At 43.4% G+C, this 27,350-nt stretch overlaps 1 protein-coding gene across 2 annotated transcripts in view; it reads right to left on the bottom strand.

Annotated features, from left to right (window-relative positions):
- The window catches only part of ccdc62 (coiled-coil domain containing 62), a 46,048-nt gene that overhangs the window by 17,817 nt on the left and 881 nt on the right, over nucleotides 1-27,350 (bottom strand). For both annotated transcript variants that reach the window (XM_085961680.1, XM_085961681.1), the window contains exons 2-11: nucleotides 23,091-23,184; nucleotides 22,917-22,957; nucleotides 16,730-16,891; nucleotides 15,980-16,172; nucleotides 13,048-13,214; nucleotides 12,858-12,959; nucleotides 12,146-12,317; nucleotides 8,227-8,328; nucleotides 7,303-7,391; nucleotides 3,173-3,273 (exon numbers count right to left, since the gene is read on the bottom strand). In XM_085961680.1, the coding sequence (XP_085817806.1) occupies nucleotides 3,173-3,273; nucleotides 7,303-7,391; nucleotides 8,227-8,328; nucleotides 12,146-12,317; nucleotides 12,858-12,959; nucleotides 13,048-13,214; nucleotides 15,980-16,172; nucleotides 16,730-16,891; nucleotides 22,917-22,957; nucleotides 23,091-23,184 (1,223 nt within the window). The remainder of the gene's footprint in view (nucleotides 1-3,172; nucleotides 3,274-7,302; nucleotides 7,392-8,226; nucleotides 8,329-12,145; nucleotides 12,318-12,857; nucleotides 12,960-13,047; nucleotides 13,215-15,979; nucleotides 16,173-16,729; nucleotides 16,892-22,916; nucleotides 22,958-23,090; nucleotides 23,185-27,350) is intronic.

The raw sequence follows: 27,350 nt of genomic DNA, 5'->3' as shown, positions 1-27,350 counted from the left end.
GAGAGAGCGAGAGAGACTTGGGGGAAGAGAGAGAGAGAGACTTGGGGGGAAGGAGAGAGCGAGAGAGAGACTAGGGGGAAGGAGAGAGAGTGAGGGAAGGGGCTGGACTCAGAGCCCGGTGGGTGAAGGGCGGCTGCCATTTTGTGAGGTCGGCGGGACGGTTGAGACTGCGGGGAAGGGCTTGGACTTAGAGCCCAGCCGCGATGACTGTGTTATAGGACAATTAATTGTTTATTAAAAACAATTTAATAAAAGCAATTTTTTTTTGCTGGAAATGTAGATTTGAAAAGAAACACGCAGAAAGCGGGAAAAAGAAATGAACAGTTTGGAATCAAGATGGCGGCCGCTCACCTTGGTTCAGAAAGATAAGGCCCGCCAACACACGCACCGATTGGTCGACCGTCATGTCACCGAAGCGTAGGATTGGTCAATCGTCCTGTCGCTCGACTCTAGGAGGGCCCGTCCGCACGCGTGACAAACCCGCCCCCGCCACGCAGCGATTGGTCGACCGTCGGGTCACTCGACCGTACGATTGGTCGACCTTAATGTCACTCTATGCTGTCACTCTATGCTAATGAGCGGAATTTTTAACGTTTTTTGGATACCGCGGCCGCAATTTTTGTCTCGCCGAAACGTAAATACGCTTATGACCGTTCTGGAATCGTAAGCTTTCTTTTGATGTAACGCACGTGTAGGTACGCTCTATAACTTTAGAGTGTATAGCCGGACAGACACACCAAAGGACGGACAGACAGACAGACAGACAGATCCTTTTATATATGACAAAAATATAAGCTTCAAGAACATTACAGACTGGAACAGGCAAAATGGAAGAGTCAAATCTGGATACAAGTGCAATTTTGGCAGTGTCTTGACATCTAATTTTCAAGTTGTTCTTTGTAGTCCAACATTCAGTGTCCAACACACATTAACATTAAACCAATTCTCCACTTTTATGAAAGGACATTCCAAATATAAAAATATATTCAAATATACACCATATATGTTTCACTAAAAAAGCAAACCACAATCATTCCCAAAACTACCGTTTCTTTTTGAAAGACATTTTCTACTGTCTTATGTTATCAGTTTAAATTACAAAAGTTAGGGACATTATGCCTTAATTATAATTGCTAAGTATTTAATAATTTAATGGACAATTGGCTTCAAAATTTCTGGACCCAAGAAGAAAAATATCAATCAGGGTTCCCATTCCCAATTGCTGTCCAGTGACCACTGCTAGAATGTGCACATGTGGATAACGGCAGAGGACAGAATTGTGCTTGGCCATGATCAGAGATGGACTGGCTCCACCAAAAGGGCATGGGATTCTTCAGGATTTTCATGGAAAAGGGGGGCGTTGGTAATACATAGTAACATAGAGATAGGAACAGGAGTAGGCCCTTCGAGCCTGCTCCGCCATTCAATGAGATCATGGCTGATCCTCGTCTGAGATCATAGCTGATCTTACCAGTTCAGTACCCCGTCCCCGCCTTTTCTCCGTAACCCTTAATCCCCTTAGCCTTCAGAAATATATCCAATTCTCTCTTGAAAATATTTATTGAATTAGCCTTCACAGCCCTCTGTGGCAGGGAATTCCACAGGCTCACCACTCTTTGAGTGAAGAAATTCTTCCTCATCTCTGTTTTAAATGATTTGCCCGCTATTTTTAGACTGTGACCCCTGGTTCTGTGCTCCCTGGCCATTGGAAACATTCTCTCTGAATTCAGCCTGTCCAGGCCTGCCATAATTTTATATGTTTCGATGAGATCCCCTCTCAATCTTCTAAACTCCAGTGAGTACAAGCCCAAACTATTTAATCTCTCTTCGTAGGTCATTCCCGCCATTCCAGGTATCAGCCTGGTGAATCGCCGTTGCACTCTTTCCATGGCAAGAACATCCTTCCGCAGATGGGGCGACCAAAACTGTACACAATACTCCAGATGCGGTCTCACCAGCACCTTGTACAGCTGTAGTAAGGTATCCCTATTCCTATACTCGAACCCCCTTGATATGAAGGCCAACATACCATTTGCCTTCTTAATCGCCTGTTGCACCTGCATGCTCTCCTTCAGTGACTGGTGCACAAGAACACCCAGGTCCCTCTGCACTTCCCCATCTCCCAATCTATTGCCATTTAGATAATCTACCCTCCTGTTTTTACCCCCAAAGTGGATAACCTCGCATTTATCCACATTATAGTGCATCTGCCACGTATCCGCCCATTCCCCCAACCTGTCCAAATCGCACTGTAGCCTCCTGACATCCTCATCAGAGCCCACCCCTCCTCCTAGTTTAGTGTCGTCAGCGAATTTGGAAATATTGCATCCAATTCCCTGATCCAGATCATTTATATATATTGTGAACAGCTGGGGTCCCAGGACAGATCCTTGCGGCACCCCGCTGGTCACTGCCTGCCACTCTGAAAACGAGCCGTTTATTCCAACTCTCTGTTTTCTATCCGCCAGCCAGTTCTCTATCCACGTTAATACTTTGCCCCCAATCCCATGAGCCTTAATTTTGCATGACAATCTTTTGTGTGGAACCTTATCGAAGCACCATAGAACATAGGAACAGGAGTAGGCCATTAAGCCCCACAAGCCTGTTCCATCATTCTAATAGATCATGGCTGATCTGTATCTCAACTCAATTTACACACCTTTCCTCCATGTCCCTTGATACTCTTACCTAACAAAAATCTATCGATTTCAGTCTTGAAAATTTCAATTCACTCAGCATCAACTACAACCTTAGGTTGTCATCTAAGACGCCCATATTGTGAGCTTCCACCTTTGGCAGAGAGGAAGCCACATGCTTTCCCCAGAGAGGGAGGGAAATATTGTAATGACCACGTTTTACAAATTTCCTAGCAGTTTACTATAGGACACCATTTTCAGAAGCCTAATATCAGGTTTCCTGAAGCCTTATTCACCCAGGATGGCTGCCTCACTGAGTTTTGCTAGCTTGTGAAGTTACATTTCATCAAATTATATTTATAGCTCAATGAGTCCATGTTCAATCCTTAGTTTGGGCTAGTTTCAACCAAGGCACGGTCGATGTGTCCCTTTTTATTATACGGTGCCCAAAATTTTTTTGGAAGTGGTGTGGTGGGGGTGTGGTAGTGTGAAAGTACAGTGGTTTTTAAACGACATAATCAAACCTTCCTGCCTACCTAATTTCAAGAATTTTCTCCTCCTGCTTTTGGATCAACTCCTGAGAACTTTCAAGATTCAGATGCAGAAGCTGCAAGTCATGTTGTTGCTTTTCATTTACCTGATCACAAGATATAGAAGCGACACATAAATGATAAAGATTAGATAGATACAAGTACATTACTTTCCACACAAACATCTGAGAAGACGGGTAAAATACTATATGCTAGAATAATTAAGAAAATAACTGGTTAATTTCATCTTAACAACTATTCATTGTTTATTATATGAAATTATGGATTTGTACACTGAACCACACTTTCTATTCACTATGCCAATGATGCATAAATGTATGACTGCATTGTAACCAAGAACAATTGTGATATTTTATTTTAAATAGTGCAGTTAAGCCACTGAGAAATCAATAACTGCGGAATCTCTATGTGCCCAACACAGAGTGCATACTCTTCCCTCCATAGGGAAATGCTCTTTACCTAAGCTAAGAGAGCTTAGGTATACAGGTTGGCAAAGCCCAAGATTGGGGACCTCCAATTGTACACATAGGTACTGCTGGAGATTAAACAGCTAAAAGTGTACAACAAAGCACTGGTAAGCTTCTTGTAACTTGCTCAGGTCGTACAACCTACCTGTTACTGCATTGGCTTGCATGGTTTTCTGGAGTGGAGTTGGAAAAATCCCAGCTCCCAGCAACAGGTCTAGTCCTCCAGGTTGAATTAGTGAGCCAGACTGGCTGGTCAATCCATTAACAGTGCCCCGGGACTACTGCAAAACTGCCTACTTACTGAGCCACTAACGAGGATTGACTTGGTTTTAAATTTCCATCATGTCATTTCAGAACCACCTAACACCAAAGAGATCCAGCTTGCCTCTCTCCCTTCCCTCCCAAAAGAATATAGTCACTGGTTGGTACACAAATAACAAGCACAGGTTTAAGCCATCACTAGCAGGTATCAGGATCTCCTCGCAAGCAGCACAACACATCATAAAATGTGCAAATGACATTGTCACAGCATCAAAACACACCATACCTGATGGGACCACTAATTTGAGGTGCGGAGGAGCTTCACCAGTAGCTGTTTAACTCTCTACATCCCAATCATGGTAGACCTAGATAAAGTGTGTGTTCTCATAACTGGCCTCTGGGTAACACCTACCAGCAGCAGTTGCAAGTCTCAGAGTTTTCTCTCACTTAAAGGAAGGAAATCTGCTTTCAGCAAGGTGGAAGGACCTAGACAGGGCAGTTTGATGTTATAGACATCCAAGTTCAGTGCCACGTACCAGACTTATTCATCATAAACAGTTTAAATCCAGATCCTTATGCAAGGGTCTTTTGGTAAAAAGGCAGTGAGGCTGACTTCCCCCTTCCAGGAGACTCAGTTACAGGTCAACGAAGGCTGCTTTCCCTTCTTGCCGTAAATCCAGCTTGGGCATGAGTGTCACGGATGAGCCAGAGGAACCCCTTCTGTTGCATGTTTAGAAGTTCTGAACCATGAAGAAAAACCATTTGGACACATCTCTTGGGCCACAAGCTTAATCTACATTGGAATTTTGTGGTGACCCACCATCATATCCCACACGTTAGCCCATTGTTCAAGATGGTAGGTAGACTGCATTAGAATTCCAGATCAGTCTGGCAAAAATGCAATGGGCCAGAAATTGCTGCAATGGCAGGTTTGGCGGTGAACATTACTGTAATTGGATTTTTATGCTCACCATTGACATCTCACCATATTTGTGCCGCCAATTGATGGAACGTCAATCCAATAACGGTAATGTCACATCTGGGACCTTGAGCCAATGGCTTATCTCCCTGACCAATGAAAGGAAGGAGAAAGAAAAAGAAATAAGGTGAGTTATAGTCAAACAAAATATAGAGACAGAAAGAGGAATAAAAAAAAGCAAGAAAGAGAATGGATTAAGAAAGAGAAAAAGAGAGACAGAAAGGAAAAAACTAAAAAGAACAAGCAAAAGAGGACGCTGTAACCCAGTTGTGTTTGAGAATTGCTGTACTGGTCCTTGAGAAGTTAATGAGTGAATGACAGGGTAGGTGTGCAAAATGCACAAACATTCTTGGTCCATGAACTGTTGAACCAGCAACCCTGTCCGTCATGATCAGGAACAGTAGAACATACCCCCTCCCCCATTGCACTGCTTTCATAGGAACATAGCAATTGCTAGAAAAAAGACCATGGTCCATCTAGTTCGCCTTCTACCATCCTGGTAGTCGCATGATACAATGATAATGGAGTTGTTGACCAATCATAGCAATCAATCTCAATCAATTATTCTACAACAGACCCAGAAATAACATGAAGAACATGGAAAGCTTTAGGAATTATAGGTCCAAAGTCACCATTTTCCTCCCAAGCATGCCACACTTACCACGTCATGTATCAAATTACTCATATACTGTAGCCCAAAATGTTACTTTCTGAAACAAATCTATGTAATTTGCATTTGAATGAGTGACCCTGTTCTAAGTGGCAAAATTGCTTTGCATCCTGAAAATTAATCCAGTAATGTCACCATCGGCCTTAAGTTCAATGGGGAGCCTAAGACTCTTATCGGCTTAGGCAAGGCCAACAATGGAGCCGGGCAAATTGCCCGTCAATTTGCGGAGGATTGCTGTTGCATGTAAATGATCATAATACTAGTGCTTGCAGGAAAGCACTGAGTGGATTAAGGGGAAGTCGGATGTTTAGACGACTCTTGCTCACCTGCTTCCAACTCAGGGCAGTATTAAGTGGCAACAGGCAATGTGTGTCCACAGAAGAGAATGCAGAATTTTTATGCCCAAACAAAATTACATAGCACTGGTACTAACATCCAGTAATGTTACACATCACTGGGAAAAAAAAGTATGAAATTATGTAGTTCAAAATATTTAACATTATAGTTTATCCTAACGCAAATCAATGTTGCGTTTACATCATGTAAACTATGGACTGCTATCATTGACTGCTATAGATAGTCATAGTGCATTTCTACACAATTTCAACAAGCTAATATTGTATATATTAATTTCTCCCCCATTGCCAATCTTTTCCTGAAGTTGTTAATTCCTTACTGAGGTATGGTTCCAGGAGCACCAGGTGCCCCTTACCCAAGTGGCCATTATCCATGTGTGAGCCTCAACAGGAAGTGTTGGCAGGCGATTTGATTTTGGGGCATCAAAATGAGCCTATTCCTAACATCACTGAACATTCACACACGCAGCCTTCTAGGAGGGCCCCTAGATAGCAGTCAAGAACAGGAACGTTGACCAATTTCCTCCTCCCTAACCCAAGGTTGTAGAGGCTAATTGTACTACCCACAGTGACACCCCAGCTAAGATCAGTTAACTTACTGCTGCAAACATCACTCCATTATTTCAGAAAGGACGGAGGGAGAAACCAGGAAACTACAGACCTGTCAGAATGATACCAGGGGTTGAAGGGTTAAATTGTAGGGACACTTTGCATAAACTTGCCTTGTATTCCCTCGAGTTTAGAAAGTTGAGGGGTTATCTAATTGAGATATTTAAAATAACAAAGGGATTTGATAAAGTAGATACAGAGAAACGTTCCTCTAGTGGGGGCACAATCTTAAAATTGGAGCTAGGCCATTTAGGAGTGAAATCATGAAGCACTTTTTCACACAAAGGGTAGTGGAAATCTGGAAATTCCTCCCCCAAATGGCTGTGGATGCTGGGTCAATTGAAATTTTCAAGACAGATCAACAGATTTTTATTAGGTAATGATATCAAGGGATATGGATCAAAAGCGGGTAAATGGATCGGAGATATAAATCAGCCATGACCTAATTGAATGTAGGAACGGGTTTGAGGGCCTGAATGGCCTACTCTTGGTTCCTATGCATAATCGATGATTCATTTTGGAAGCATGCTGGTTTGTATGGTTCAACCTTTACTCACTAAACTTGCTGAGGTATCAGTGATCTATTCATTTATTTTATACATTGAATCAAATAACTGAATATTCCACTGAACTTGGGAATCAATTATTCTTATGTACATGATGACTGAGTACAATTTTCTTCTTGTTTGTGTACACTTGATTGCTTCAAAGCAACTTTTTTGTCCTTCAATATTTAATTAATGATTACATTAACAGATTTCAAATGGTCTTACCTGCCGAAGACCATGCAGTTCAGTGTCTGCTCGCTCCCGTTTTGATCTTGCCAACTCCAGTATCTGATCTTTCCTCTTCTCCCGTTCAACTGAAATGGAATCGTAAAACAAGACACTGAATTTCTCTTTATGCAAACCCAGCATTTTGTATATAGAGGACCTCGAACTTATTATGGTTGCAAAATCACTAAAAATATTGGAAAATGTATCTTGCAACATTACCAGCTACAGTAATATCAAAGTTTTTTTGATTTGATATAAATTAACATTAGGTTGCAGTATTATGCATTAAATCACGGTTTCTTATAACTGGACAGAAAAAAAACAGGGAAAAAAAAGCAAAAACACATCCTGTACACCTAAACACTTCAGATGACAAAATGTTCTGTCATGTTGGTCTTTACTTAAGATTATTTACTAGAATATCTGCTTTTAATTTTTTTTTGAAGCTGTCTTTAATATAAAGTAAATGGCGGACAGATCACATGATGTTACAAAGACTGATGTGGTTAAATGGAGTGGGAGGGAAGCCACTACTTTGGAAACAATTGCTCAAGAAGGACACTGGAGGGTCTTATTGTGTTTCCCCCCCAAACCTCTGATCCTGAAACAGTGGAGCACAGTTCCATGGACAACACGAGCCCTCCAATACCGCCTGTAAAAGTTCATCCTTCATGTATGAACTGATGTAATTTGTGCTAGTTGTGAAAAGGAGGTAGGGATCACAATTTAGTCACTGGATAAGAAATCAAGTGCAGGAGCACTGTGTTTTTCTCTTCCTTAGCCCCAGAACACAAGGCCATTCATACTGAATTACTGCTACCCCAGCTAGGATCAGCTAACTTAGTCCAGACCAGAGACTGACCTGGAATCCTTGCTGGTCCACACAACACCCTCTGTATTTCTTTCGGGTTCTTAACTTACCTGCTAAAGTGAGCTCATTTCCTAGATACTGCCTTTCTTGTTTAAGGCGAATAATTTCTTCCCTTTGTTCATTATTTTCCACTGTCTTTTCATCTAACTCACCTAAATAAAAGAAAAGGGGGAAAGCCTCAGTTGATGGACTTTAACGGCGTCTCACTGCTGAAGCAGTTAGAAAACATGATTCTTCTCCTTTCACAATGGACAGAATTTTTTTTACAAGTTCAAAGTGGTAAAGAATCTTCCAGTATGATGTTTGTAACATAATTCAACTTTTAATATATTGGGATTCTCAATCCAGGGCAAAATCTGAGATAAATATATTTACAACATATTCAATGTGCTCGAGAGATTGCCAGTCAGTATTGAATTATGTGCTTTACAATAATTGGGACCCTTGTCTTAAGGGTATATTTAAAAAATAACGATTTCCAATTTCTCCCATTTTGTCCCTCCTCTCCTGACATTGCCGTATCATGAGGTTATGATCCCACAAACACCAGAAGCTGCCCTATACTTCACCCAAGTAGTTATCCTTCATGTGTGATTACAGACAGTGAATACTGGCAAGTTATATTTGACTGGAGGGCCTCACAGCGGAGCTCAGAACCGCTGTCAAACAAGCAATCAGGAACAGGAATCCTGCCTGATTTTCATTCTCTCAAACCTAGCGTGCCAGAGCTAACTGTAAAACTCCCATCACCCTAGCTGAAATCAGCTAACTCAGCCCAGACCAAGGGTCAAAACTAGAAACTTCCTCCCCTGTATAATTCAGTATCATGCACTGCAGTACATTCATCCAAACCACCGGGGGAGCTGTTAACAGTATACTGGAACAACATTGCCTGCATAAGCACATTTCAACCAGGCTGAACATTTCAATCCGACCGGTCATCATAGTCTTGAGAAAATTAACAGCAAACAGCCCACGTGTCATTACGTCAGCCTCCGTGATTGTTTTGTGATACGGTCATGCTGCAAGAAATAGTTTGGATACTGCTACTATTTGAAATTGTTTCAAACAACAAATATCTGCCTTAATGATAGGGAGCACAGTGAAGTAATTTCCTGAATTCCAAATGCAGCCACGGGTATTATATGTGGCAGGCTGAACACATGTATTTATAACATACATGTGCACCTGCATTTATATTCCTAATACTGTGAAAATGGGAAATACTAATTCAGTCAGATCCCTAACAGTACCCTACCCTACAGGCAACCTGGTCAACATCAGCTCTACTCTAATACCAAAAATTCGTTATTTTTCTTGTATAATCTCTGAAAGTCACAAGTAAACAGACTTCAGCACAGTGTAGCAATTATGAAAGGATAACTTCCGCAATCCCTGAAGTGGATTTATTATTCAATTATTGATCATGTACTTTGAAGACCATTGTGACATTTATAAACCAATCTTACATTTATCCAATTTTTTTATGTTTATACTATTAGATAAACTACAAAAAAGCTGGTATGAACTGCACCTGACTATATAAAGGGTGGGTATAAAAACAGAGACGGGAAGAGTATTTAAAAGCAAGGATAACATAAAACTTAAACCAAGCAGAATTTAGTTCTATAAAACTATCTTCACCTGTGCTGTCATATAATAAAATCAAGTGATCATTTTAAAATGTAATGCTTTTTAGGAACACTGGGAGTCTCTATGAGGCTATGTCAATCACTGGGTACCACATAAAAAAAATTATTGAATGAATTATTGGTTTTAAAACAGGCAAAATTTAAGTACTGAATTGTCATTGCAATTTTAATGGCTCGCCTATTTTATGTTCAATTAAGCCCAGAGAGTAACCCTCCCTTCCATTTCTAGCGATCCCATGCTTCCCATCAACAGAGCTTAAACTGTTCTCTTTTTCCCCACATTAAACAGGGGGTCTTGTCTGTTTCTCCCCACCTAAAGTACTATTCCCACAAGAACCCAATCTATAGTGTAAGCTATATCTCTCTGTCCCTTAGCCTACAGCATTATTGAAATAAAGTTATGTTTGACCATTTAGGACAGACTTTTGCACGTGTGCGTTGGCCAGTCATTGGTCCTATCAGTAGTTATCTAACATTTTTGGCTAGGGTCTTATATAATTTCATATTTTTCTCAAGCCAGACTCCACCAAGCAGTCTCACGATCTCTTTCCCTTCTGTGTTTCTCACTCTCTACTGTATCTCTATTTTCCCTTTTCCACCTCACTAGGTCCCTCTTCTCCCCTCCACTTCTCTCTGGGTCTCTCGCTTTCCCCCCTTCACTTCTCTCACCCGCCTTCACTCATTTCCAAATCAGCTATCCAAGCACTCTCACTATCTGGTGACCCCTGCTGGTAAGTATGTGTGTGTGGATATTTTGCAAGGCTCAGCTGTGATGCCCCCAGTCACATAGCCAGCCAATGTTACCTAGGATCACACTTGAAGAATGGCCACTTGGGTGAGCCAGAACCTTCATGAAAGGAGGAGGAGAAGGGAAGAGAAAACTAGAAAATACAATTTAAAAAAAAGATTTATCTAAAGAGGAAGAATAAATTGGCAGACTTGATGGTCACAATGTAGACAATGATCATAAACACAAGAAATTTTATTATAAAGATATGTGAACCATATTTTCTAACATCCACAAATATTACATTTGAAAATTTCCAAAGTTGTCAACCAGGAAGAATTCCATAAAGCACAGAACATTCGATAGTCTTAACCAAATAAAATATTAGATTCAAATCTTGATACATCAGAGAAATCTCTTGTGGGATTCTCCGAATTGGAATTAGGGAAAGGGAAATTGGAAATTAAATCGACCCATGTCACTCCACCACATCGATGAGTGTCTGGTTCATAAGAAATATTGGAAGAAGCATAGCTACCTGCCCATCTGCTCAATCAGGGACAATTTAAAGAGGTTTTTGGTGTGGAAACGTTACTGCGACCTTTTGAGAAAATAAAGCTGCTTTAATTTGGGTGTTAGCTTAGCTCAGTGGTAGTGTTCTCGCCTCTGAATCAAAAGTTTTATGGGTGCCAGCTGCACTCCAGGACCCAAGTACTTCAATGTCAGTACTGAGGGAGTGTTGCATTGTCAGACGTGACATATCTTGGATGAGGCATTAAACCAAGGTTGCATCTGACTTTCAAGTACACAAACGATCCTATGGCCCATTTTCGAACAAAAGCAGGGAAGTCTCCCAATGTCCTGGCCAACATTCACCCCTCAATCAACACCATCAAAACAGAATAATTGATCAGTCATTGCAGTGAAGTCTGTGGGAGTTCCTGTGCGCAAATTGCCTGCCACATTTGCTTATAAAATAACAGTGATTATACTTTATTGACTGTGAAGTACTTTAGAAGGACATGAGATATTGAAGTCAATATATTAATGTAAGCTCTTTACCCAATTTGTTTTAGATTATTTATTTTAATTTTTACTTCTAAAGTTGAGAGAGTTAGCATTTGTCTAGTCTAAGAGGTTGATTTTTCTGTTCCTGCGCCTGGTCACAGAAAAATTGATGAGGAGCACATGCTCCTAATGAACTCCTCATAGTTTCCATCCATTCATTTAAATGGACAGAAAAGTTGAGCAGGTTGTTATGGGTGTGCGCTCCTCTCACCCTGATTTACCAGCATTTGCTGCACCCAGGCCATCCAATTTCCCCAGGCACAGAACATGAAAATGTATCCCAATGTTTTCAATGGCACTACCATGCAGGTATATTGCACACTGGTCCATGACTGCACAGTGATGTAAGGTGAGCTGTGAAGTACACTGGTGAATAAGTAATCACATGGTATCATTACTGCATTGTGACTGGCTTATGATTACATAATGTATCATTTAAGTATCTATAACCAAATTGTTATCCTCCATAACAAACAGATTTATTAACGCTCAATATTTTAACAATGGTAACTCGCAGCTTACCCTTAAGCTTGCAGATTTCATGTCTTAGTCTCTTTGAATGCTGTTTGCAGTCATGCACCTCTTTTCTTGTGTTTGTCTCATTTAGCCTGGCTTCTCGCAGTGCACCTTCTAAGGTTTTAAACCTAGCTGTAAGATCCATGATGTGATTGGTAGCTTCCACCATATCTTTGTCCTAGACAAAAAGTAACAAAAACATAGTTATTGCGGCAAACAAAGTGATTTGCAGAAACCAAAACCTAAATGTTGATATAAGACACATCTTCATGCAGACTTTTATGTCCTTTAATACTGGGGTGCAATATAGATTTAACATAAATACTCCAGGGCCAGAATCACAAGTCACATCTGGGTGGATAACAACAGTATGCATTTATATAGTGCCTTTAACATTAAAAAGTCCCAAGGCACTTCATAAAATGAGATTAGAGGCGAGAGGTGTTGAATACTGTATTCACTGAAGTTACCTGAAATCGAAGGTCAATTATCAAAAATGTTATTATGTCAGACAAAGAAAACTTTAATATTCTTCCTTCAAAAAACTACTGGCTTCAGGTGCTGTATAATGACCTAACCGTGACATACTATTCATCCCATATACACCTGAATTTTATAATGAATGGAAGTTTTAAGATCCGCTTATAGTTGAGATTAGAGGACATTTTCTGAATATTCACTGAGCATTTGCTCATCTTTTGCAGCAGAATTTTAGTACCTTTAATTCCAGCATTGTAGTGAGCTCCTGTTCACGGGCCTGTAACTGTCCCAGCTGGGCAGAAAGCTCCCGCATGGAGGAATTCAGACTTTTGTTCCTGTCCTGGTTGAGGCAAGCAGAATCCATCAATATATTTTAAAGGGGCATTTACGAGGCAGACTAACTATGATGTTGTTACTGGCAGTCCTACCTCTAGCTCTTCCCAGTTGCCAGCTGCCTCTGCTGCTTTCTCAGACATTCCTTTCAGCAGTTGCTGGGTACAGGCGAGTGTTTTTAGACAATCAGCTTGCTGAGATTCCAAAATCTTTTGTTGCGCATTTAATGTTCTAATGATCTCATTCCTGTTTCGCAGTTCATCTATTAAAACACAATGTTACTAACTGTTTATATAGTAACTTTTTAAAAATTGGATTATGCATTCATCCATTCTCCCTTTGCACATTCCTGATCGGTAGAGAATGTTTTCCTTCTAATCCCCCCAAAAATTGATTTGATCAGGATGTGTTTTTAAAAAGAATAATTTATAACGAGTACATTATGCATCTTCACTCCTTTCTCTCTTGAAGGCATCGACCTATGCTGGGTTGGTTACTAATTCAATGTTACTGCACCTCGCCTGAGAAATGGCCAGTCAATTTGTGATCAGTTAATCAGAATAAATTATACGCAAGGCTGTCATTTTTCAGACAAATACTCAAGGCTATGGCATCTACATGGCCATATTATGGGAAATTCTTTTTTTCCTCTCTTCATTCATGAAAGCAGAGACTAATGCTGGGCTATAGTTCCACAAGTGTCACAGATATTCCCTTGTACTCCACTCTCTGATTTGTCACCCTGCCGGTCCGACATCCAGTACTAGATGAGCAGAAATTTCCTCCAACTAAATATTGGGAAGACCAAAGCCATTGTCTTCAGTGCTCACCACAAACTCCGTTCCCTAGCCACCGACTTCATCCCTCTCCCTGACAACTGTCTGAGGCTGAACCAGACTGTTCGCAACCTTGGTGTCGTATCTGACCCAGAGATGAGCTTCCGACCACATATCCATTCCATCACCAAGACCGCCTATTTTCACCTCTGTTCCATCGGCCGACTCCACACCTGCCTCGGCTCATCTGCTGCTGAAACCCTCATCCATGCCTTGTAACCTCTAGACTTGACTATTCCAATGCACTCCTGGCTGACCTCCCATCTTCCACCCTACATAAACTTAAGCTCATCCAAAACTCTGCTGCCTGTATCCTATCTCACACCAAGTCCCATTTACTCACCACCTGTGCTCGCTGACCTACACTGGCTCCCAGTCTGGCAACATCTTGATTTTAAAATTCTCATTCTTATTTTTAAATCTCTCCATGGCCTCGCCCCCTCCCTATCTCCGTAACCTCCTCCAGCCCTACAACCCTCCGAAATCTCTGCGCTCCTCCAATTCTGGCCTCTTGCGCATTCCCGATTTTAATCGCTCCAACACTGGCGGCCACGCCTTCAGCTGCCTAAGCCCCAAGCTCTGGAATTCCCTCCCTAAACCTCTCCACCGCTCTTTCCTCTTTTAAGACACTCCTTAAAATCTACCTCTCTGTCCCAATAGATCCTTATAAAGGCTCTCTGTCAAATTCTGTTTGATAACGCTCTTGTGAAGCGCCTTGGGAACATTTTACTTCATTAAAAGCACTATATAAATACAAACTGTTGTTGTTGTACAATAAATCCTGATATTGTTTGTCATAAAAAGTGATTTACAACATTCCCACTGGCAAAAAAAGTGATTTCAAGAAAAGAATTCCACTAATTTATCCAGAAGAGCACACAGTCTTATAGGGTGCTCTAAGGCAGTAACACATCTCAGGACCGAGATGATAAACTGCTGGCACTTAGCTTCTGTTGAAAAGTCGGCTGGATATAGAGTCATACAGCACAGGAGGCTGCCATTCGGCCCATCGAGTCCGTGCCCGCTCTCTGTAGAGCAATCCAGTCAGTCCCATTCCCCCGCTCTATCCCCGTAGCCCTGCAAGTTTATTTCACTCAAGTGCCTATCCAGTCTCCCCTTGAAAACATTGAGGCCTAGAAATTCAGTTAGGGGCGCCCAGCTCGCCTGGGCGCCGGAATTACCGCTGCGAGCGGAGCCACTTGCGCCAGCGGGAAATTCAGTTTCAGCGGCCCAAGTTGAAGCCGGCCGCTAAACAAGGGTTTCGGCGCCCCACTTGGGGCGCTGAAACTGAATATCGGCGTGTAAAGTGCCGCAGCGCCACGGCAGCCTGCGGTACTGCAGGCCTTCCTCTAATTCTTAAGGGGGGGGTGCCTGCAACAGCGCGATCCCCGCTCGCGAGTGCCGGCAAATGAGCCCGGCACCAAGGAGAAGTGCCGGGCTCTCTGGAAACAGCCGGCAATGCCGCGGCGGGGGGGGTAGGAGGCCGGGGAAGGAGGTGCGGGCAGGCGGCCGCCGAAAAAGCGGCCGGCCGCACCTCCACCTTAAATCGCCCCACTACCGGCACAGGTAGGCCCCGTGTACCGGTCGCTGTTTGCGGCCAGCGCGGGGGAGGCGGCAGCAACCAAATATGGCCAGCGGGGCGATAGCGGGGCGCTGCGCACACCGATGACATCATCGGTGGCGGCGCAGCGCTAATGGCTAACGCCGCCATTAGCGCCCCGCTAAATATCGCGGTAGGTTTGCACAGTGGCGCAAAAGCCCTCTGTGGGCGCAAACTGGTGGCGCAGGCCACTGAATTTCTAGGCCTGAGTGTCTCCACTTCCACCACTTCCGTCGGCAGCGAATTCCAGGTCCTCACCACTCGCTGCGTAAAAAAGTTTTTCCTCACATCTCCCCTGTATCTCTTGCCCAAAACCTTAAATCTGTGTCCCCTAGTCCTCTACCATCAACTAGTAGGAACAGCCTTTCCCCATCGAGCCTATCCAAACCCGTCATAATCTTGTACACCTCTATCAAATCACCCCTCAACCTCCTTTGCTCTAATGAAAACAAATCCAGCTTCTCCAGCCTGTCCTTGTAGCTAAGATCCCTCATCCCCGGAACCATTCTGGTAAATCTCCTCTGCACCCTCTCAAGGGCCTTCACATCCTTCCTGTTAGCTATGTTAGAATCTTTTTGAAACAGTACTAACATTCCGCTTTGGCACATCGTTCCTCTAGGCTGAGTATGCGCAGGCGATCTTCCTCCCAGGCCAGAAGCTGCTTCTGGTGTGCGGCCACCATTTCATTTAACTCTTTGTCCCGGTCTTTTAGTTCTGCAACAAGCAGCTGTAACTCATTGCGTTGTTTCTGAATGGTGGCATTCTCCAGATCTACGTTTCCATTCTGGGGATAAAAAGGTAATGTCATCAGAACTTTTTATCCAGTTTTTGTTAGAGTTTTAATAAAGTAAGATAATGTCAGAAAATTACATAAAGCTAGCTTATGGATGGAAATTATCAACAATTTTGCCAATTCAATTAACAGATTACTCTTTAGAACCATATACAATATTTTATATTCATCAGAATAATCATATTTCTCTTGTTGTGGGAGTTTTGAACCATGACTGACAGTATTGTTAGATTATCTTACTTTATAAAACAGGATATCACTGATCGTAATCCAATACTTTAATAAAATTTTGCGTTATAGATTAGTAAAACCCTGAACGAATAGGACTTATTTATAATCCATAATAATGGCAACTGTATACATAATTTCTACTACCAATCAGGGCAGCTCTCCTCACCAATTTACAAAGAATATATGAAATGCAAATCCACTTACTTTATCAGTAATGAAATGAAAACAGAAAATGAAAACAGGCACAGAAGAGAAGAAAGCGAAAAATATTTGGTCGCCTGGTTTGGCTCCGCTCAAACTCCACAGATGTTACTCACGTTTTTTGTACAACCATTCAATTTTGGAACTGGGTGAATGGCTTTTGTAGAGCAGGTTTTAAATCTTGCTGCATTTGCTAGAGCAAAATCTTGCATTTTCCCAAAGTTAATCTTTGAATCTCCAATAGATTTTGAACAGCTAACATTCTCTAATGATGAAGGCTGAGAATTAAATCAAAAATTAAATGTTAGTTTTACAAAATTTGCAGCCTGAGTGTATTTTTTTTTTTACATATCTGAAGAATATAAGGGGCTGTGGCATTATTGTGTTCACTATAAATTCATGGTAGGAGTCACCAAGGAATTAATGGGCACTAAGAGTTTTCTCTTTGGAGAATAGTGCGGACAGGACAGGAAAATTAATTATAACAGGCATCATATGTTATTTACTAGATCTCTAGTATGAATGTAAATTAAGCATTAAAAGGTAGACAAAAATATTCCAGCGGTTGGACACACATCACATCTAAAACGTGCACACAACCAAATCCCAATCTCAGCTATGTTACTGGGGAGAGATACTGGTCCCGATTTAAAGGGGGGAGGGCGGGTTGGTGTGAGAGTCCCAAATTGGGCAGCCAGGAGAGTCCAGCGACGTGGAGGCCCGGCTGATCTTAACGGTCCAGACTCATTTACATAAATGTTCCCAGAGTCCTGCCCGAACCCGGTTTGATCTATAACCTGGCCGGCGGGTGAGAACGGGAATCTGACCGCAGGAGGCCACAGCCGGAGGCTTGTGGGGGGAAAGGGTCTGGAGGCAATCGGTGGGTGGCTGGGTTCCTCCACGATTGGAGGGGAGGTGTCAGACAGAATAGGTGGGCGGCGGGGGGGGGGGGGGGGGGGTCTTGTAGACTCAATTGCAGTGGGGGGGCAGGGGTTCCACTACGATCCAGGGGAGGCCGGGGCTGAGGAGGCCCAAGGACTCCTTGCAATGCATGGAGAGGGGGTGGAGCACTCCTGTTCCTCCCGGCCCACAAGGAGTTCTCACATAAGTCATTTTTTTAACACTCACCTTTGTTGTGTCTGTACCTTTCTACCTAGACACAATTTAGGACTCAGAACTCAGAGATTCAAACATGAAGTGCTTTATTCAAAAGGAAAGGAAAGTTCTGGAGAGTACCAAACAAAGAGAGCTAAAACTTAACCAAGAGAACAACCTAACCATTTATCTGCTGTGACAGCGCCACCGCAGGTGGGAGGAGAACACACAATACATAACATATTCCTCCCCTCTTAAATGAAAGGTCCACATTATTCCTCAACAGGTAAGTTACTTTCAATGCACTCAACTAACCAAGGGTAGAGGTAGACTGCCTCAAACCCTGGCTTTACCCTGGGGTTTATTCTGCCCCAGTCTTGTGGGTAAGTCACTAAGCCTACAGATCCAAGCATCTTGGAGGCCGCCGCTCTCCGACAGGATATCGGCGGTCATCGCTGGCTTCCACAGCAGTAGGCATTGACACAGGCCTAGATAGAGAAGGTGCCTGTGTCAGTCGAAAGTCAGGAGTTTGCACAGGTGGAACAGTCTCTTTGACTTCGTGTGTTGGAGAAGAGCACTGTGGCAAAGGATGCTGGTTTGCGGTATCATCCGGAAACAGTTCAGGCCAACCAGCCGTTGGAGCCTCTGTGGCGGTCTCTGCTCCTAGCAACAGTTGATCTGTGTGTCTTCTCCAGACGACGTCCTCAGCAGTCTCAACCGTGTTAAGACACAGGGCCCGTCTGCGCGATCACCGTAGCAGGAACCCATTTCGGTCCAGTGTTGTAGTTTCGAGCTAGGACGTGCTCTCCCGGATGAAACCGTCTCTCCTTGGCTCTTTTCTCTCTCTTTTCAACTTGAGCTTGTTGTTGACGATGGACAACCTGCTCTGCCCTTGGAGGTTTGAGTAAGTCAAAACTTGTCCACAACTGCCTCTTCATCATGAGCAAAGCAGGGGAAGTTTTGGTTGTGGCATGCGGCTCGTTCCTGTAGGACAACAGGAAGCTGTTCAGACATTGGTGGATTGAGCCCTGACCTTGCGATGCCTTCAAGGCGTGCTTCAAAGTTTGCACGAACCTTTCTGCCTGGCCGTTAGTAGAGGGATGATAGGGCGCAGACCTGATGTGTTGGACACCATTCACATGCAGGAAGGTTGCAAACTCCTGTGATACGAATTGTGGACCGTTGTCACTTACGAGTTGTTCCGGTGGGCCATAACGGCTGAACATCTCACCAAGTTTCTCAATTGCTTTCTCTGCCGTGGTAGACCTCATCACAGCGACCTCCGGCCACTTGCTACGAGCGTCCACAACCACCATAAACATCATCTCTTCAAAAGGACCGGCGAAGTCCACATGTACTCGCTGCCACACTTCTGCAGGCCAATCCCAGGGTGTAGGGTTGCCAGCTGTGGAACATTCCGGACCCTTTGACATGGGGAACATGTTTTGGCTTTCTCCTCAATATTTCCATCGAGACCTGGCCACCAGAAGTAGCTTCTTGCCATTTCCTTCATCCGAACCATCCCACTGTGGCCTGTATGAAGTTGTTGCAGTATAGGTTCCCTCAGAGGTGGCGGAATGATGACACGGCGTCCCCAAAGAAGACAACCTGCCTGGACAGAGAGCTCATTTCTTTTTGAAACGTAAGGTTTCAAACTAGGAGAATCTCCTATAGCTCTCCCTCGAATGACATCGTCCATTACCTCAGACAGGACTGGATCGTTGCGGGTGTACCTTCGCACCTGAACTGCAGTGACAGGTGCTCCCTCCACTTGTCTAAAGTAGAAGATGTCTATCTGACGAGGCTTGGGGGAGTAACAGGCAAGGGCAGCCTCAAGAGACCGTCTGCGTTGCTGTGCAAGTCTGATTTGCGATATTTGATGTCGTATGTGTGTCCTGACAACAGTAAAGCCCACCTTTGCATCCTGCTTGCAGCAAGAGACGGAATTCCGGTGTGGGGCCCGAAGATTGAAGTCAATCGACGGTGGTCCGTCAGGAGTGTGAACCTTCTCCCAAACAGGTACTGATTAAATTTTCGAATTCCAAAAACGTTTCCCAAGGCCTTGCGCTCAATCTGTGCATAGTTACTCTCGGCCTTATTCAAGGTGCGTGATGCGAAGGCATTAGGTTTCTCTTCACCAGAAGGCATGATATGGGATATGACTGCTCCCACACCATATGGTGATGCATCACATGCTAGCTGCACGGGTAGCTTTGGGTCGAAGTGTGTCAGGACCTCTGACTTCAGCAATGCATTCTTTGCTTGGGCGAAAGCTTCGTTGCACAGTTCAGTCCATTTCCATGTTTTGCCTTGACATAGCAACTGATGTAACGGCTTCAGCAATGTTGCTAAGTCTGGAATAAACTTTCCATAGTAGTTAAGTAGCCCCAGAAATGAACGTAACTGGCTCACATTCTGGGATGCTGGGGCCCCACGATCGCCTTGACCTTTGACGGCGCCTTATGCAGGCCAGTAGCGTCAATCACATGCCCCAGGTACTCAACTGAAGACTTGAAAGAATTCACATTTGTCCTTACGAACTCTGAGTCCGTACTCTTTCAGTCGCTGTAGTGTCGCATCCAAGTTCAGAAGATGATCCTCATTTGTCCCAGTGACAAGGATGTCGTCCAGGTAGCACTGGACTCCTGGCAGTCCACTCAAAATCTGATCCATTGCCCTTTGGAATAGAGCAGGGACCGACGTAATTCCAAATGGAAGGCGGCAGTACCTGTATAGCCCCTTGTGTGTCACAATTGTCAGCGGCTCCTTTGATTTGTCATCGACATGCATTTGTAGATAAGCCTGCCATAAGTCTATTTTGCTGAACTTTTGCCCTCCGGCCAGGCCCGTAAAAAGATCACCAATGAGGGGAAGAGGGTACTGTTCCGCAGACAGCACCGGGTTAATAGTCACTTTAAAATCCCCGCAGATTCGAACAGATCCATCCTTTTTCAGGACAGGGACAATGGGTGTGGCCCATTTGCTCACGCTCACAGGCTCCAGGACTCCATTCTCGACTAAGGCCTGCAAGTTAGCCTCAACTTTTGGCCTAATTGCATAGGGTACAGGTCGGGTTTTGTGACACTTCGGCTTGCTGTCAGGTTTAATGTCCAGTCTCACGCTGATCTTTTTCATGCTCCCAAGTTCACCATTGAAGAGTTCTGCATGTTTGTTTAAAACTGCAGTCAGACCTGACTCACCTTTTGACATCATGCGGACTGCAGGCTAGTCCAGCGTGATTTTCTCTAGCCACGCACGTCCCAGTAGAGATGGATAATTTCCCTTTACTACATATAGTGGCAGTTTCGCAGTCTGTCCGTTCAATTTAACTGTCACCTCAATGGCGCCTCTCATGGCCACAGGTTCGCCGGTATACATCTTTAGCAAAATGTTTGTTGGCTGAAGGGTAAGATGCTTTAGCATTTTGTTGTAGACAGTGTCTGAAACAAGGGACACAGCCTCGCCTGTGTCCACCTCCATCCGCACTGATTGTCCCTCCACCAGTGGTGACACCCAGTAGCCATTTGGACCACCTGCAACCGTCAGTATGTGCACCTCTTCCTCCTCAGAGGTGTCGCTCCCCTCTGTTTTGCTTGTTCCATCATACTGCACTGAATGAACACTCTTTTTCTTCTCTTGTCCAAATACAGACATTTTGCTTCCATGCTTCCCAGCTCTGTCTGTTCTTTTGTTACCTCTACAGGCACGTTCAATGTGACCCTTTTTGCCACAATTTCGGCATTCCAGCTCCGTACACCAGCAGTCATTAGCGTGATGGCCCGTTTTCCCACAACGGTAACATGTGCCGTTCCGCGCACCTTTAGGCTCAGACGACACCTTGTGAACTCTCCCTGTTGAACTCAACTGGTGAGCCTCCTTTTCCGCCATTTCCATGGAGACACTAACTTCAATGGCCTTTTCAAGAGTAAGGTTGTCCTCAGTAAGAAGGCGCTTCTGTGTGGCTGCACTTTGCAGACCACACACAAGTCTGTCTCTAATGGTGTCATTCAGCACCTCCTTGAACTCGCAGTGTTCTGACAACCTTTTTAAAGCAGCAATAAACATAGTCACTGATTCCCCCTCCTCTTGGTTCCGTTTGTGAAATCTAAATCTCTCAGCAATAACCAGAGGTTTTGGTGAAAAATGTGCTCCAAGAATTTCCACTAGTTGTTTATATGTTTTAGTTCCTGGCTTATCTGGCTGTACAAGGCTGCGAATTAAGTTGAATGTCTTTGTCCCCATTATACTCAAAGGTAGGCACGACCTTTTCGTTTGCCACCGCATTTGCCAAAACAAAATAGTCAAAACGTTCCGTATAAGCGCTCCATTGCTCCACATTTTCATCAAAATCACCGATGTTTCCGAATATAGTAGTCATCTCACGTTTCAAATTAAAATTTCTGTTTACTCACTGCACCCGTCTCTGTTCCGAGTGTTTTGTAGTCGAAAACAAGAAAGTTCCCACAACGCAGACTCATCCGATCCTCGTCGCCACTTTGTTGTGTTTGTACCTTTCTTCCTAGACACAATTTAGGACTCAGAACTCAGAGATTCAAACATGAAGTGCTTTATTCAAAAGGAAAGGAAAGTTCTGGAGAGTACCGAACAAAGAGAGCTAAAACTTAACCAAGAGAACAACCCAACCGTTTATCTGCTGTGACAGCGCCACCGCAGGTGGGAGGAGAACACACAATACATAACAACCTTGACCTCCTCTGGACATTTGGCGCCTCTCGCTCTGCTCCGGCTGTCAGGCTTCACGCAGTGTGGGACCCCCCCCCCCCAACCACCCACACATTTAAATCATGTCATGGCACCGATGACGTCATCGGGCCATGTCTTTTCCATTTAAAGCAGGCCTGCCTGTAGCGGGAGCCTCGGCTGAGTATAAAGTCGGCGACAATGAAATGACACCGGGCGGGAGCGGAGTGACCTCAGGCCAGTAAGCCGACTCACCCCAAATTTAACCCCTCCCACGCACCATTCTTGCTGGGCAAGGAAGGTTAAAATCGAGGTCACTGAGTGGAAGCCAAGGAGGGAGGTGGGGAAACTACAGGGCCACCAGCTGTTTCAGAGAACACTAGTTGTAGGCCAGTTGGCTTTCCACTCTTATCAGTAGACAAAACCTCAAAAAGGAAAGGCCTCGCACTCAACTATAAATAAATAATACACAAATAATACCGTTGAAGTTTCTTTTATCTTCCTTACCTTAGGTTTTGGAGTGCTATGCCACTGTCCAAGGTGACTTTCTAGAAGAGGGTAAAAATACAATCCATTAATAGCTGCAGGAATTAATGCTTGGTAAAATCCATTCAATGTTATGGAAACAAGTATACATGACTTCTCAGGTTTAGAATCCATCTTAAAATGCATGCACAATACCTGAAGCAGAACTTGATGCATTTACTTTATTCCTGAGGTTAATAAGAGCCGAGTCTCCTGAAGGGAGGTCACCCTCCATCTCAACCCCCAGTACCTACATTCAATGAAATACAAGAAATTTAAAATCACATGCACTTTTTTTTTTTAAATACAGTGGCAATGCTGTGGTGATTGACAACCAAGCATCAATTCTTATTTCATCTGTATAAGTATGTAATTCAAAACCAAAGTCCAGAGCAGTGCATTAAGAGCTCACACAGTGCTGTAGTTTTTCATGTCTGCACCATTTTTAGGCCCAGTTTCTCAACGTAATTGTTGCAAAGGGTATTTTTCTTAAAAAAACAAAAAAAAGTACCAAATTCAGAGGAAAACTAGCAAGCCAGAAGGGGGAAGAGCAGGCAAATTTGAAAAATAACAAAACAAAAATGTGTTATTGTACTTCATTTAAAATATTAGTGTATGAATGTTCAACAAGGTATGAATAATTAAGAAATACTATTTCTCTCTTATTTCTGAGGCATCAATGTTTCATGTGAAGGGAGAGAAAAAGGAAACAGGTGAAGTAAAAATGGGGAAAAGGGAACAAATAATGCAGCTATTTTGGGGATGAACAAGGAACCACCAAAAAAAGGTCTTTGGGGGAAGTAGAGGAAGCAAGAGGGGAAATGACGTCAAAATGAGGGAAAACCCATGAGGAAAAGTAGCCTGGGGGAAGAGGTGAGAATTTAAAAAAAAATTAAACATATAAAATCATGCGCATCATTGTATTCACTTGAAAATAGCACATGTCCAAATGCAATTTAAAATTAGATCATGCAGTATGGTTAATTCCAATCTTGACTGATCTCTTTCCTTCTGGTTACCTGGCTTCAATCTTAAAAATACATGTATCTATAGAGAGAGAAATAATCTGCAGCTGATTACAGGGAAATGGTACAACTAGCCCATGTTATTAATAGATAGTATCCTGTTACAAGGCAGTCACACATCAAATTGGTCCGGATATTAACACAGAGATATTACTGTCCATAAACAATATAAATATCAATGCATACGCACCATTTTACAAAAGTTGAAGGCTATGGAATTTATAAGCAAATTCCCCAAAGTGAAAAACTGGGTAGCAGTTTAACGTATAAATATGCCTGTAAGCATGCAATATAGTTTGAACTGCAGTGATATTAACATAAGAACATAAGAAATAGGAGCAGGAATAGGCCAATCGGCCCCTCGAGCCTGCTCCGCCATGCAACAAGATCATGGCTGATCTGATCCTAACCTCAAATCTACTTCCACTCTCCATCCCACCCGAACCCATGTGATCTCCCGGGAGAGGCAAAAAATCAGATAAAAACCCAATGGCCAATTTGGGAGAAAAAAATCTGGGAAATTCCTCTCCGGCCCATCTAGGCGATCGAAACTCATCCAGATCATCACTCTGTCCCTGTATTTCCTGCAGTACTTACCTTCTGTAAAAAATGATCTCCACCCCAGCCAGGAACAGGCCCAATTTACCCTTGAAGGACTCCTAGCTGGCAGCCTGTTCCCGAGGTCTCCACTAATCCCTGTGAATAGAACCATCTCCTGAAATTTAACACAGAATTAGAACACAAGAAGTAGGAGCAGGACCAGGCTACACGGCCCCTGGGCCCGCTCCGCCACCCACAGGGCCATGACCGATCCGAACCTAGACTCGTGTCCAATTTCCTGTCCGCTCCCCGTAACCCCTAATTCTCTTTACTTCTAGGAAACTGTCTATTTCTGTTTTAAATTTATTTAATGATGTAGCTTCCACAGCTTTCTGGGGCAGCAAATTCCACAGACCTACTACCCTCTGAGTGAAGAAGTTTCTCCTCATCTCAGTTTTGAAAGAGCAGCCCCTTATTCTAAGATTATGCCCCCTAGTTCTAGTTTCACCCATCATTGGGAACATCCTCACCGCATCCACCCGATCAAGCCCCTTCACAATCTTATATGTTTCAATAAGATCGCCTCTCATTCTTCTGAACTCCAATGAGTAGAGTCCCAATCTACTCAACCTCTCCTCATATGTCCACCCCCTCATCCCCAGGATTAACCGAGTTAACCTTCTTTGTACTGACTCGAGAGCAAGTATGTCTTTTCTTAAGTATGGACACCAAAACTGTATGCAGTATTCCAAGTGCGGTCTCACCAATACCTTGTAGAACTGCAGCAATACCTCCCTGTTTTTATATTCTATCCCCCTAGCAATAAAAGCCAACATTCCATTGGCCTTCTTGATCACCTGCTGCACCTGCATACTAACTTTTTGAGTTTCATGCACCAAGACCCCCAGATCTCCTGAGATGAGGAGAAACTTCTTCACTCAGAGGGTGGTAGGTTTGTGGAATTTGCTGCCCCAGAAAGCTGTGGAAGCTACATCATTAAATAAATTTAAAACAGAAATAGATAGTTTCCTAGAAGTAAAGGGAATTAAGGGTTACGGGGAGCGGGCAGGAAATTGGACATGAGTCTAGGTTCGGAATGGTCATGGCCCTGTGGGTAGTGGAGTGGGCCCAGGGGCCGTGTAGCCTGGTTCTGCTCCTACTGTGTTCTAATTCTGTGTTAGATTTCAGGAGATGGTTTTATTCCTGTTCCTGGCTGGGGTGGAGATCGCCTTTACAGAAGGTAAGTACTGTAGAAAATATAGGGACAGAGTGATCTCCTGGAAGAATTTCGATCGCCTAGATGGGTCGGAGAGGAATTTCCCAGATTTTTTTCTCCCAAATTGGCCATTGGGTCTTTATCTGGTTTTTCGCCTCTCCCGGGAGATCACATGGGTTCGGGTGGATGCAGAGTGATAGAAGATTTGAGGTTAGGATCAGATCAGCCATGATCTTATTGAATGGTGGAGCAGGCTCGAGGGGCCGATTGGCCTACTCCTGCTCCTATTTCTTATGTTCTTATCCTTTTGTACTGCAGTACTTTCCAGTTTCTTGCCATTAAGATAATAACTTGCTCTATGATTTTTCCTGCCAAAGTGCATAACCTCACACTTTCCAGTATTGTATTCCATCTGCCAAATCTCTGCCCACTTACTTAGCCTGTCTATGTCCCTTTGCAGGTTTTTTATGTCCTCCTCACTCACTACTTTCCCTCCCATCTTTGTATCATCTGCAAATTTTGATATGTTACACTCAGTCCCCTCCTCCAAATCGTTTAGATTGTAAAGAGTTGGGGTCCCAGCACTGACCCATGCGGAACACCACTAGTTACTGATTGCCAGTCTGAGAATGAACCATTTATCCCAACTCTCTGCTTTCTGTTAGATAACCAATCCTCCACCCATGCCAGAACATTACCCCCAATCCCGTGATTTTTTATCTCGAGCAATAATCTTTTGTGTGGCACCTTGTCAAATGCCTTTTGGAAGTCTAAATACACTACGTCCACTGGTTCCCCTTTATCCACCCTGTATGTTACGTCCTCAAAGAACTCAAGCAAATTTGTCAAACATGACTTCCCCTTCATAAAACCATGCTGACTTTGTCCTATTAAATTATGTTTATCCAAATGTCCCGTTACTGTCTCCTTAATAATGGACTCCAAAATTTTACCAACCACAGATGTTAAGCTAACTGGTCTATAGTTTCCAGCCTTCTGTCTACTACCCTTTTTAAATAAGGGTGTTACATTAGCAGTTTTCCAATCTGCCAGGACCTTTGCTGAGTCCAGGGAGTTTTGGAAAATTACCAATGCATCCACAATCCCTACCGCCACTTCCCTCAAGACCCTAGGATGTAAGCCATCAGGTCCAGGGGATTTATCCGCCTTGAGTCCCATTATTTTACCGAGTACCAATTCCTTGACTGAATGATGCAGGGATATTTTACAAATGCAGTAATGATAAAATGATGTGTTATCACTTCAGTTATGATGCCACAGTAGTACCAGCCAGCCAATCAGCTCACAGCTATCATGCTGGGCTTATGCTGGCATTGAAAGCTCCTCTTCTGACTAGCAACCACTCGTCATTAACTTTTCTGATAGACTTAACTACAAACGCCAGCATCACAGCAAAGTAAATAAAACATGCTCTGGTAAACCTGACAGTACTGCACAGCATGAAACTTACACAAGCATGCTCTCAAACCTGAAATATTTAACTCAATGATCAATTCAACTGCCTGAGATTAGTTCTCAATATATCATCGCCTGATTCCCCCCCACCCCACAATTAGATCACCTATTTGTTGTAATCATCGCCAGTATAATAAAGGGTTTACAAAGAATGGGCTT

The sequence above is a fragment of the Somniosus microcephalus genome, chromosome 19 (genome assembly GCF_052327205.1).
Source record: "Somniosus microcephalus isolate GS21.2 chromosome 19, FLI_Smic_1.0, whole genome shotgun sequence".
Lineage (NCBI taxonomy): Eukaryota > Metazoa > Chordata > Chondrichthyes > Squaliformes > Somniosidae > Somniosus > Somniosus microcephalus.
This window is presented reverse-complemented; position numbering and strand designations above follow the sequence as displayed.